We start from the raw sequence: 12,410 nt of genomic DNA on the forward strand, positions 1-12,410 counted from the left end.
AATTTTATTTACCAAGTTAGACTAAAAGAGGAAAAAGAAACTGTTATGAGCCTTGAGGAAGAGGGGGAGGAAAAAAAATAAGAAAGCTACTTATAGCAAAGGAGAATTTATTCTACCAAAAATACGCATGACAATGCATCCTAATGTAATACAAAAATAAAAAGAAAGTGAAGATACAATTATATGATCACTTTCTTGCAGGCCTCATATATTGCTTTCAGGAAATCACATAGAGGGTTGTTGGATTAGATTTTAAACAACTAAAACTCCAAAATAATCTGAAAAAGATGGCTCTGTAACTGGGTTAAGGGAATCACTAAACAGAAAAATCTTCAACATTTAAAGAAGGGAGAGGATAAGTCAAGAAGAAAATAAAATAAAAATTAACTCTCAGAATAAAGGAAGGCAAAACCACCCGGTCAAAGGGGTTTTTGTTTTGTGATGCTTTGTTTTGCTTTAATGTTTTTAGTAATTCAGATGCTGCAAGTCGATTGTGGTGAGTGTGTCTGTAAAAAAGTCAAAGCTGTCAGCTGAAATATCTACAGGACTGTCGAGGGAACCCGGCAAACTGGGCGAGACTGCATCTGAAAGCTGCAGGCAGGAATCTGTGGAAAAAACGTTAAAGTCCTGCAAAGAGGGGACCTCGAGGGCCTCGGGACTGTCATTGTTTAGGCCAGAGCCACAGTTCTGGCCCATTGTTGACAAGCAGTTAGGAACAGTGGGTGACTGGTGCTGAAAATGTTTCAGATTTTTTTCATTGCTGGTTAAAGGCGAAACTGGGAAACTTTGGGAGTCACCATTGTGTCCATTGGGAGCCTGCTGCTGAGAGAGGGCATTTTGCTGAAAAGTGTAACCTTCCCTCTCCAGAAGGGCCCCGGAGACGCTGAGGGCTTGCTCAAAGAGCGACTTCTCTTCCTCGTCCTCCTCCACTTTCTCAGAGTCTTCGAGGCTTTTAAATTTTCCTTCGCTGTTTTGGTTCTCCTTGCACTGGGTCTGCCTCTTGTGCTTCATCCTCCGGTTCTGAAACCACACTTTCACTTGTCTCTCAGTCAAATCCAGTAGCGCTGCAATTTCCACCCTTCGGGGTCTGCAAAGGTACTTGTTGAAATGAAATTCTTTTTCCAGCTCTAAAAGCTGCGTGTTGGTGTAAGCAGTTCTCAGGCGCCGGGAGCCCCCGCCGCTGCCATCGGCGATTTCCAGGGATTCTGCGGAAAGGGAAACCAACAAGAGACACACGCACAGTTGGAGGTGGAGGGGTCCGAGCGGGGTTATTCCACTGGAGAATAAATATAGCAGAAAAGATCAACTGCAACAAAATGGCCGCCCCTGGATGCAGTAAAGCTATTGTGCTGCCTTTCCTGGGAGCCCAGCCCGGGGAGACCCCATCTCTTCCACCTCCATCAAATTCTTGCCTGTAGCTCCCCCCAACCTCTCCATCCGGGAGCAAACTTTATATTAGCCACACCACAATTTATAATTAATGCATCAGCTGCTTAGCTGAGCAAGAGCGATCTATCACTCTTCATTACTGTCAAAAAGCCAAACTCTAGGACAACTAGACAAGAGGAGGTCAGTTCCAACTCAAATAAATCATCCCACATTATACAAGTTAGGGAAAGTTCCCCCACCCCCTTCTTAAAATTATATATATATATATATATATATATATATATATATATATATATATATATATATATATATATATATATAATCATTGCGGAACGCAGGATCCCTTTTCTCAACATCAAACCCACTCCTGAGCCCACAGGGGAAGGGAAAGCAGCCAAGCATCTCTCTCTCTCCCCCTTCTCTCCCAGCCCACGCTCCCCTCCCCCCATAACCGCTCTCGGGGCAGCCCAGAAGGGGAAGAGGGTCCGGGGACCTGGGGCCAAGTCTTTGGACTGACCTTTGTGGCTGAGGCAGGCAGGGCCGGTGGCGGCAGCGGCCGAGGCGGGCGGCAGCGCGGTTTTCTTGGCCGCCTTCTTCTCCTTCATCCAGGGGTACTCGGGCGGCTGCAGGGCGCCGGCGGGCACTGGGCTGCCGCGGCTGCCCGCGGGGCTCGGCTTGGGGCGGCCGCCAGCGCCGTGGCGAGGGTGACTGCCCGGGTTCAGGCTGGGAATGGTCTGCTCAAAAGGAGGAGGAATCAGTGTCGAGTGTGAAAGCGTCGAGGTCTTGATTGATGAACTTTGAAATGTATCAGCGACAGGGGGAAAAGATGTCAGGCACTCAGCGAGCGACGGCTGGCTATTGATAAAACCAATCTCTCGCTCAAATTCGTAATTCATGGCCTTCTCCTTGGAGCCCCCTCGGAGAAAAAGTTCCCTCTTCTGGAGGGGCTTTGGGGGGGCAAGGCCCAGGAAAAAGGCGAGCGCGGAGGGAAAAAAAAATCTATCATAGAAGATCGCTGCTGGGGTGTTTTTTTTCTAATTCACTGATTACAGCCGTATGGGGACCGCGCTACTATTAAACTATTGAATTCATGGAGACAAGGTTGAAATTGGACCGAATTGGCTGTCACATGATTGCTTCTGCCCAATGACAATTTGGGCTTTAATCAAAAGAAGCCACTGTCTGTTTGATTGATCCAAAAAAGTCGGGAAGGAACGCCTCATTGGGGGCCAGCGAGGCTTTATTTACACTTTTTTCAGGGCAAAAATACCTATATGTGGGTGTGGGTTAGGGATGCCTGGGAGTGCGTGGGGGCGAGGGTGCCTGCCTGCCTCCTGATCAGCACGGATCTGGTGTGTGCGCCTGGGAGTGTGTGTGGGAGTGTGTGAGTGCGTGCGAGTGGTGAGCCCTGCAGCCGGTCCCGGCGGCGGCTGCCCTCTGCCTCCCCCGCACACTCCGCGCATTGTTTGGGACTGTCGGGAAGACGCCTCGCACCTCACAAATCATTTAAGCACCTCAGTCTGACGCCTGCAGTCATTAACAAAGTAATCCATTAATCTTAAAGTTTTGACACCCGAGGGCCCCGCATCCCAACCACATAAGTTCTGCTGAGGCAGGAGGAAGAAGCAGAGGGAGAGGGGAGATGAGACAGAGAGAGGAAGGGCGGGGGCGGTGGGGGGGGACAGAAAGAGAGAGAAGGCTTCTTTTGGGGGGTTCCTCCCTTTTATTTCCCTTTTCCTCCTCCGCCTTATCTGAAACCAGTTCCTGGATCTCAGAACTGGTCTGTCTCTGTTTTCCTTCCCGTCTGTCTTTCCCTCTTTTCCTCTTTTTTCCCCCTCTTCTCCCCTCTCCTCCGCCCTGTCTCTCCTCTGTCCACCTCTCCTCCCCCCACTTCCCTCAGGCCCTCGTCCCCCTCCCAAAGCCCAGCTCGGAGTCCGCGCCCACGGACCCTGGACCCCGGCCCATTGTTAGCCGGCTTTTCCACGACAACTATGCATCTGGCTCCAGCGGGAAGCGGAAAACGGGAGGCGGCTCTCCAGGCTTCCCGACCCTCCTGCGCCATCAACTTCTCAGGAGTGGCTCGAGAAAGATAGATGCATGTGCCAAGCGAGACAACAACCCCAGATCCATGTGTCCAAATCCCTGTAGCCAGGGCGGCGGCCAGCCAAAGAAATGCCGCCCCGAGCAGGCGCGTGCGGCTCCTGGCATTCTGGGTTTCATACCCGTAGGGCTCGGGTGCGGTAAGTATTTCTGATTTCCAGGAAGTCTAATGGAAGTTAGCAGCACGGAAGGAGAAGGCGCTTGCTTGTTCTCTCGTTTTTTCTTTTTCTTTTCCTCCCTTTCTTCTCATCCTGGTCGCTCTGGTGGGGGCTTCTTGGTTCAGATGCAGTGAGTGCTCCCTGGCAGCCCGAATTGTCTCCTGCACTGTCCCGCTTCTTGGCCACCAGAGATGTTTGCACTCGGGTTCTGTTGTGAGAAACAGCACCGCGGGTGACAGAGGGCGACCCAAGGAGGAATTATAAAGGTTCTGTTTCTCTCTTCACTTTCTTTTTTCCAACTTGGAGACTTGAGACTGAGCAAATCTTGGACTGTGCTGGAGGGTTCAAAAGATAACACCTTTAGATACCAAACAATAACTTTGAAAAAATCCACCAAGCCAGAAAAAGGGAAGGAGGCTGAGAGAGAAATCTGAAGGTATCTCTTTCCCCCCAAACCCTGAGGATGATGATTCGCTTTTGCTTCCTTTGAAATGGACCAAGTGATCAGACTCCCCCTGGCCGGCAGGCATCGGTGGCAGGAAAATAAATCATTCTGATGGCCAGGGAGAGAGAGATTGTCGGAGGAGAAAAATCTACGTAGAAAACAAGAAAGGCTGACCAAGCCACAAGGATAGGACTCCATCTCTGAGGCTGGCATCAAAGGGGGCTTGGGTTGGAAATTAGATACAAAGTGGACTTCGTCACTGACTAGCCCAGAGCATTGCCTTACAGATAGAGATGCTATTTTGGAAAATGTGGGGTTTTTTCAGTTTTCTTGCTTTTATTCCAAACAAAGCTCTGAAGGAAGTCTGAGTGTGATCAATCTTGCTCACCAAAAGCCTTGACAGCTTCTGGCCCTTAAGAACACATTTCAGCTTCGAGCTCTTTCCAAGATCAAATGTGGCCGAGCAAAGAGGAGAGCAGGAAACGCAAGTAAACAAGGAAAACTAGTTTTTTTAAAGAATTTTTTTTTTTTTTTGGCAGCAGAAAGAGTTATAAGGCTGCTTTTAGGAAAGGTGCTTTGTGGACTTGGGGATGGTGGTTTTTGGCATTTGCTTTTACCAGAAAATACTGAGGGGTTAAGGGGAGGGGGAGCGTGGAGAGGAAGCAGTGCTGCCCCCGTATCGTTGAGGCTTTGTCAGGGGCTGCGTGGGTGAGAGCTTTCTGCTCGCCTCAGCGGCCTTAATTCAAATACCATCTGGAAGAAAACCCTTTTTTTCGGACCATTCAACACTGAAATCTTCCCCAAACCTATTACTTTAACTCAGGAGATATTTTAATAAGGATTTCTTTTTAATATCTAGGAAGCTGGGGTTGAGATTGATATTTTTTTCTTTGATAGTCAAAATGAATGTCTTGACTGGCAAGATATGGGAAATCATACCGGAATCTCCTTTTTAAAATCTCTGCCCTGAGGGAAGAAGGACCCCTCCAAATCAGTTCTCCCTCAGCTAAAGAGTAGATTTTAGAGATTTTAGAAACGGATTCAAACAGTGGGATCCCTGAAAGATTTTCCTCTCTGGATGGGTAGCTTTCTCTCTCTCTCTCTCTCTCTCTCCACCCCCCCTCCGCCACTGTTCTGTATTCTCCCAGGTAATTTTACACACTTCTCTAAAATTATTACTTAAAAGAAGACCCTCTTGTCTCAGCCTACTGTGTTCAGATCTGAACAACCAAAAGGGTGGAAGCTCCAGTCCTCACAAAGACTGGTTTTCCAGCCTCTGCATTTCTGAGGTGTGCCATATGTCAGCAGGAAGGTTGGTGGGGGGGGGGGGTAGGGAGCAAATCTACTTCTTCCACGGCCCAAACTCTTTAAAAAGAAAAAAATACATAGCAGGAGCCCCAGGACAGATTTGGGGGAAGCACCTCTAGCAGTGAGAGAAACACCCAGATCTCTACAGCTGCCTGGCTTTGCATCTGCCCAGTCTTTTTCTTTTCTTTTTTTTTTTAAACTTCAGGAGTTTCTCTAAAAGCAGCTCCTTCAGGCCCAGTAGGTACCCCCAAAATGGCTCCACTGCTTGTTTTTAAAGCTCATCTTCAGGAGCTTCTCAGGGGAAAGATAGAGGCCATGATGATGTATATTTTGGATTGCAAACAAAATGGCGACATTTCCCATCTCCGCCTCTGAAAGATACAATCCAGGGAGATGGGGGATTTATTTCTCACATCAGATGCTCCTGATCCCCAGACACAGGTGGTTCCTCACTTCCAGCTTTGAGAGGGGGGCTGCTGATGGGGATGTAGTTCTGAGGTTTGCACTTTCGGATTTTGGTTTCTTCTCCGAGCAATTCTTTAATCTGAAGATGAAAATATTTCCCTTTCCCGTGCCTGCCTTTGCCTCTGCCAGGCAGTCAGTAGGCAGCTCTATCTTAAATCCAGCAGTAGAAATGTAATGTTTAGCTCCTGTAGCATCTAATAAAAGAAGTACTTGTAAAACTGCATTTTTATTAGAAAGATACCAATCTCCTTTCTCTCTCCCCCTCCCCCTGGGGCCATAAAAGGAAAGCAGGGAGGGAAGAAGGAGAGGAAATAAATCCAGAGAATGCCAAATCCTATTTTCCGGGAAGAAGCCAATGCTGGGACTCAAGCAGTTCATGGAAGGACTCGGGGAAGCTGCTTGGAGTTCAGCCTTTCTTTTGCTGGAGACCTGGGTGAGCCTCAATCTCTTCCGAGCCGCCCCGCTCCCAGTGGCGATTTTAGGAGTGATTCTTTCCTCCGGGCGCGATAAGGGACAGCGAAGCATCCGCGGAGAGTCCAGTTGCTCCTAGAAAGTGCTCGGCATCCACCGCGCGGCCGGCGATTCCCCGGGGTAAAGGCGTTGGCTGGTCCGCTTTGACCGGAGGAAGATGGTGGAGCAGAAGACAGCCCTACCTTATCCCCCGGCGGGGCTGCCCGGGCACCTGTGCGCCTCCCGCCGCGCCTCAGCCGGGCTGCCTTTGTTCCTCCCGCACTCAGCACTCCGCAGCCCCTGCGCCCGCGGCCGGCCTCCGTGGCAGCTGGGAACCGGGCAGCCCAGCGGGCAGGCAGCTCAGCGCTTCCAGAACTACCGCCGCGAGAAGCTCCGGCTGCCTTCCCGAGAATTCGCCGCGCTCCCGGGCGAGCCGCCTGGCCAGGCCTCAAGCCGGAGCTGGAGGGCTGCCGCGGCCTGCTCCGCCAGGTCGCCTCTGCCTGGACTCCACGCAGACCCTTATCTTCGGCCAAAGAATCCCTTGTGACCACGGATATTATTCAGAATAGAAACTTTATTTTATTTTTTTTTGTTTCTCAGAATGTGAGCAGCAAGGAATGTAGAACTCTCAAAACAAACCTAGCGTTTTTCGCGTTTACAGATTTTTTTTTCAGTTTCGCTTGATGTTACAAACCTAAATCACCGTTTTCAGAAGCTGGATCCTCTCTGGTATTATTGCATCATTACTGTTTTTATAAAGGAATTCTATTTCCCTTTCGAATAAAATTTTTTTCTATGTACGCCAATACACCATTGAACAAAAGGCCCAAGAAACCTTCTGAACAATCAGGGTACAGAATTTCTTTAATATAAATACGAACGGATGGGGATAAATAATATTTAAAACTTATTCAATGCTTGCAAAAAAAATATAAATAAATCTGACTGTTCACCAGCATACACACACGGAAAGACGTACACTTAGTCATCCTTGCACAGGGAGCCCCTGTTTCAAAGCGCCTTTGATTTTTTTCTCGCTCTTTACAAGAAGTGCAATTAAAAAAAATACTAAAATCTAAAAAAAAAAAAAGTAATTGCTTCCCCTCGGGAGCCATAATGTACGAACAAATTCACATCAAAGAACTTGGCTAGAAAATTTGTTCATATACCCTGTTTCTGATCAAAGAGTAGAGAAGGTAAAGGGTGCAGGGCCAGCGGCCGAGCGAGGGGCGGGAGGAGATAAATATCGCTACTGATACTGACAGCCATTCCAGCAACCAAGATTGCTACACGTCACATAAACTATAAAAACGTGTTACCAAAAAACACAAAGCGTGGGGGGGAGAATGGGGGGGCGGAGGAGAGAGAAAAGGCAGGGGCGGGAAGAACCTTAAACAAACAAAACAAAAAAAGCAAACGAAAAAGAAAGGTAGGTGGGGGGGGGAGGATAGGGTGGGGACTCTCCTGGCGCGCAGCCCCGAGCCCACCATCACAGATGGGTGAGCTTGGGGGCTTCCTGAATTCTTCCCTGAGAAGGATGGTGGGCGGTAAGGTCCGTGTAGGTGGGGTGCGGCTCCCCTGGCCCGGGCCCATGATGGTGGCCACTGCCCAGCGGCCCAGCGCCCCCGTAGTCCATTGCAGCCGAGGCGGCGTGGGGGAGGTGAGTTAGGCCAAAGAGGGGCGGGCCAGAGTTGCTCATGGGCTCCACATAGCTGCCCCCAACGAAGACGGGGCTTCCCTGTAAGTGTGGAGTCCCATAGCTGCCATTGCCCTGCAGGCCATGCGCGTGCGGATCATAGTCGGGTGTGCCGCCCGCGCCCGCCCCCGTCGCGGTGTAGCGCTTCTGCGGGGGCGGCGGGGGCGCGCAGCTGGGCAGGGGTGCGGGATAGGAGGCGGGGGGCAGCCCGTAGGCGCCCTGGGGGGGCTTGGAGAAAGGTGGGGGCGACTGGGGCTCGTACGGGACGCTGTTAACCAGCGAATGCATAGAGTTAAGATAACCGCCAGCGCCGGGCGGCACGGGACTGCGACTTGGGGACTGGCCCCCTGATGATGTCAGCATGCCCTTGCCCTTCTGATCCTTCTTGTACTTCATGCGGCGATTCTGGAACCAGATCTTGATCTGGCGCTCGGTGAGGTTCAGCAGGTTGGCCATCTCCACCCGGCGCGGCCGGCACAGGTAGCGGTTGAAGTGAAATTCCTTCTCTAGCTCCACCAGCTGAGCGCTCGTGTAGGCTGTGCGCGCCCTCTTGGACGACGCCTGCCCAGGTGGGCTCTTGTCACCTGCGCAGCTCTCCCCTGCGAGATCAGAGAAGAGAGGAAGAGTGGCATCAGGGGCTGCCCGCAGCCCCGCCCAGCCCCTGACCCTGCCAGGCCCCTCCTTCCTCCAGGCCCCAAAGATCCCTCCGTTTGTCAGGGCCCAGAAAGGGGAAGAAGGAACTACATATTTTCCTCTGTCCTGGTGGGGAAACAGCGCCTGTAGCCCGTCATTGAGTAAAGCTGCAAATCATAGGCCTCTCCAAGGGGGGGGGGGGAGGGACAGAAAAGCAGAACCCCCTGTTTGCCTTCCTGGTCTGTATTTCCCTTCTGGAGCTATTCACTTTCTGACTCATTTACTGATCCTTCAGCCCTATCAGACTACAAACTCCGTGTGGGCAGGTGTCACCATGTTCAATCCCTTCACAGTAACTGGAATGTGAGGCACCTAATATACACTCAATAAACCTTTCCCTCCATCACTATCTGACTGAAGGATTGGACAGTTGCCTCAACTGGCCACTTATTTGATCTGTCCAGTATAAACGAGTGGAGTGGAAGCTCCAATCTGGAAGGCCTTCTCTGCCCGAAAGAAGAGACCCCATTGAAAAGAGTTCCCATTTCTGGTGGGGAGGCCCAGCTCCCTGATGCTGGGTGCTATTAATTAGGGCTCTCCATGTCATCAAGCAGCCTGCCCCAGCTTTGCCCACTACTCTTGACCATCCTTTCCCCCCCGGCCCCCCAAATCCTGGCTCTGGATGGTCCCAGATGCTCAGGCTCTGAACAGAGCACTAGCAACTGGAGAAGGCAGCAGCAAAGGAAACCAAGAGGCTGGGAAGCCCAAGACCCAGCGCCTGTCCTCTATTGGAATCTGGTTCCAGGAGGCCCATGTGGTTCCCATTAGCATCCCCTCCCCCAGGAAATCCCTGGCTGCCTTCACTGTACTAAGTCTGAGTAGGGCCTTCCCAGAGATAAGGCAGCCACTCCATCTACTGGAGCAAAAATTAAAAATAAGCTCTGATTATAGGCAGAGCATTGATTCTGACTTGGAGGCCTGCTTTTATTCTGCCACATTTCATTGTGGGGTGGGTGCCACTGTTTCATTAGAAATGAGGAGCTGGGCTAAAAAGAGACAGTGCTGCTCAGGTTTGTTCTGCCCAAAGGTCCTAACGCCACAAGGAGGGACTCCAAAGTCACTAGGCCCCACTTGCTCATAAGAAAGGTCCAGAAAGACTCCCATCAGATCTCTCTCTGGGGTTTCCTGGGCACACAGTCCAATCACTTCCCTAGTTGCAAAGCCTCTGGAAACCTTTGAGGGTTGGGGGGAGGAGGAGCGGTCTGGAAATATTCCAGCACTCCCAAACCTTGCTGGCCGTGGCTGGAAGTGGCCTGGGGGGCTGGGAGCCAGGTCAGAGGACCCTCTTCCGGAAGGCGGCCCTTTACCTGAGCTGGAGCCGCTGGTTTTCTGCTTTGTGTTTTGCCGAGACTCTTTCATCCAGGGGAAGATTTGTTTGGCCACGGTGGGCGAGTTGAGTAGGGGGCTCTTGGCTGCGCTGGCGGGGGTGGGGTTGCTGCTGCCATTCTGAGGGGGGGAGACTGACGAGGGGGGCGGGGGCGGGGGCGCGGCAGGGGCAGGCGCAGGGGGCTGCGGCGGGGGTTGCGTCTGTGGTGGGGCAGGGGGCGCGGCCTGGGGCGGCGGCGGGGCCAGAGGCGGCTCGCCTAGGCCCGGGGGCTGGCTGGGCGGACCGCTCAGGGTGCGCAGACACGCCTCGCTCAGCTCGTGCGCCTTGGGGTGGCCCCCGGCATTTGAGGGCGACTGGAGCGAACAGGCGGGTCTGTGGTACTCGCCATCGGCGCCCAGTGCTGCGGACGCCGGGTACGGCTGCTGACTGGCATTATAACCGAACCCGTTGGCTGCCTGGTAAGGGTAGCCACCGTAGATCGCCGAGCTGTCGTAGTAGGTCGCTTTTTGCATCGCGTTGTTTCACGATCTTGATCGCACACTCTGACAGGGGCTTGACACCCGTGAGGGCGCACATTGGCACGCCCCCGAGGTCACGTGACGCTCCGCCGCCAATGGCCGCCCAGCGCAGACCTGGGGGGCGAGAATCGCAGCGCCGTGAGGGCTCCGCGCAAATCCATCTTACTCTCAATAGCTAAGTGACATGAAAGCCATAAAAGAAAAAGTGGTCAGCAATATTTAGCAGCACGACTTGGCCCCGGGCGCAGAGAGCCGCGCTATAAAAAGCCGCTGGAATTTACTGGCAGCTACAAATATTTGCTTAACTTGCATCTGGAGTTGGGGTGTTTTCCGGGGAGAGAGGAGGAGAGTGAGAGGTCCGGAAGCCGGGTCTGGGGAGCTGGAATCCAAAAGGAGAAAGGCCTGATGGGCTAGAAAGGAACAGGCTCTGGATCCCTTCTTTTCCAAGGAAGAAGAAAATTGGGGTGTCCCTTCCTCTCCACAACTTGGATTCCTCCCCTCTGGAGATCATAGGGAAGGGGCAAGGGGGGGCAAAGGGGAGCTTGGGTCACCAACTTTTTCTCCAATCCTCTCTTTAGGACTGATATTTGCCAAAAGAACCGTGACGCAGGGTGACTTCCCATCCAGGCCCTTCTTGGACCTTCCAGCACCCAAGAAAGGTATGCACAAATTTTTTTCAGGCAGTAGCCCTACTGGACCCTTGTCGATTTCAGAAGCTGAGCTTGTTAGTTAATCTACCCTTGTGCAGGGATATGACTCACCTCCTCCAAATGAGACCCTTGTGGTCAAGGAGGGGAGAGAAAACTTTGGATGGAACATTCTGGGTGGGGATGGACCAACAAGGACACCCTCTCCAGGAAGTCAAACTCAAATCTTGGACAGTTCTTTACTCCTTCCCTCTCCCTATTTCTCAGGCAGGTCCCAGCAGGCCACTCCCACCTCTTTGCCCCTGTTACAGAAGGTCTCCAGACCCTCCTGCCTTGGACTTTCTGAGGTCCTGTTATTCAGGGCAACTATCAAATTCTACCTGCTAAAACATGATGGATTAGAGAAAAAAAAAAAACCCATCAGGAACCTGAAAAACCAGCGTCATCTCCATGACCACGGCTTGAACTCTCCTTCCAACTTAACGATAATAGGTTCTGTCTTAGAAACTGCTATGTAATGTGATGTATGGGGGTCATTTGGCTCCGGACGAGGGATGGAAGCACAAGCCATAAAATCCTGCCAGAGTTCCCTGATCTTTGTGTGCTGTTGTTGTTGTTGATATTTGTTACTTGGCCTAGTTACCTGCTTCAGAAACACCAAGTAAAGGACAAACCTGGAAATCTAAAAAGCAACTGAAAGCCTTCTCAACCTTTTTATTTAGAAAGCATACTGTAATTGTTTTCACATTTGCATGGTCAACCTCTGGTTCTCACTCAGCTCAGAAAACTTTCACGTGAGTTCAAATAGTCGCCCCGCACACACAATCAGGATGTTAGTCTCTCTGACCATTTAAGAAAATTACAATGACAAATTCATGAAGAAAAGGGCTTACACTTCATGCCTCAACTATGTGTACTTGAGTCCTGAAGTTATTCAAAATTCCAGGAATAGCAGACACTTTGTTAACTAGAAAAAAATTAATGTAATAAGCATATAGCAGTGGATGATTATAATTTTGTTTTTAATAATGGACTCCTTTGGATTTCATTATTAAACCAACAATCTGACCAACATCTGGAAAACAGGCACAATTTAATTTTCCAGAACCTCAATTAAAAATTACACCAGCCCTTATCCGGAGTTATTGTATGTGATCTTGAGCCCTGGAGTATTGTTTCTCTTTTGGAAATAGATAGGAAGCTACAGATACCAT

At 51.0% G+C, this 12,410-nt stretch overlaps 2 protein-coding genes and 1 long non-coding RNA gene across 4 annotated transcripts; 1 reads left to right on the top strand and 2 right to left on the bottom strand.

Moving 5' to 3' along the window:
• Positions 1 to 130: 130 nt before the first annotated feature.
• On the bottom strand, positions 131 to 5,852 carry HOXA2 (homeobox A2). Of its 2 annotated transcripts, XM_068549193.1 has the most exons (4): positions 5,814 to 5,852; positions 3,338 to 3,982; positions 1,907 to 2,123; positions 131 to 1,205 (listed from the first exon to the last, which is right to left on the bottom strand). In XM_068549193.1, the coding sequence occupies exons 2-4, from the start codon at positions 3,449 to 3,451 to the stop codon at positions 466 to 468; spliced, it is 1,071 nt and encodes a 356-aa protein (XP_068405294.1). In that variant the 5' UTR covers positions 3,452 to 3,982; positions 5,814 to 5,852; the 3' UTR covers positions 131 to 465. The 2 variants fall into 2 exon arrangements, with proteins under 2 accessions (XP_068405294.1, XP_068405293.1); XM_068549192.1 differs by lacking the exons at positions 3,338 to 3,982; positions 5,814 to 5,852 and having other exon boundaries at positions 1,907 to 3,180.
• A 1,059-nt stretch (positions 5,853 to 6,911) lies between these two features.
• HOXA3 (homeobox A3) lies at positions 6,912 to 10,555 on the bottom strand. Its single transcript, XM_068549190.1, has 2 exons — positions 10,012 to 10,555; positions 6,912 to 8,610 (listed from the first exon to the last, which is right to left on the bottom strand). The coding sequence occupies exons 1-2, from the start codon at positions 10,541 to 10,543 to the stop codon at positions 7,805 to 7,807; spliced, it is 1,338 nt and encodes a 445-aa protein (XP_068405291.1). The 5' UTR covers positions 10,544 to 10,555; the 3' UTR covers positions 6,912 to 7,804.
• LOC137768032 (uncharacterized) lies at positions 7,695 to 12,113 on the top strand. Its single transcript, XR_011074694.1, has 3 exons — positions 7,695 to 7,744; positions 11,128 to 11,208; positions 11,464 to 12,113. It is a non-coding gene; the product is annotated as an uncharacterized lncRNA (long non-coding RNA).
• Positions 12,114 to 12,410: the final 297 nt, after the last annotated feature.

This window comes from Eschrichtius robustus, chromosome 8, assembly GCF_028021215.1.
Source record: "Eschrichtius robustus isolate mEscRob2 chromosome 8, mEscRob2.pri, whole genome shotgun sequence".
NCBI lineage: Eukaryota > Metazoa > Chordata > Mammalia > Artiodactyla > Eschrichtiidae > Eschrichtius > Eschrichtius robustus.

Bases quoted from the DNA above. Each gene is read 5' to 3' on its own strand.
- HOXA3 (XM_068549190.1), bottom strand. From the start codon at position 10,543: ATGCAAAAAGCGACCTACTACGACAGCTCGGCGATCTACGGTGGCTAC. The intron at 8,611-10,011 runs GTAAAGGGCCGC...CTGATCTCGCAG, and splicing joins AACCAGCGGCTCCAGCTCAG to GGGAGAGCTGCGCAGGTGAC.
- HOXA2 (XM_068549192.1), bottom strand. From the start codon at position 2,285: ATGAATTACGAATTTGAGCGAGAGATTGGTTTTATCAATAGCCAGCCG. The intron at 1,206-1,906 runs GTCAGTCCAAAG...CCCTTTCCGCAG, and splicing joins TGCCTGCCTCAGCCACAAAG to AATCCCTGGAAATCGCCGAT.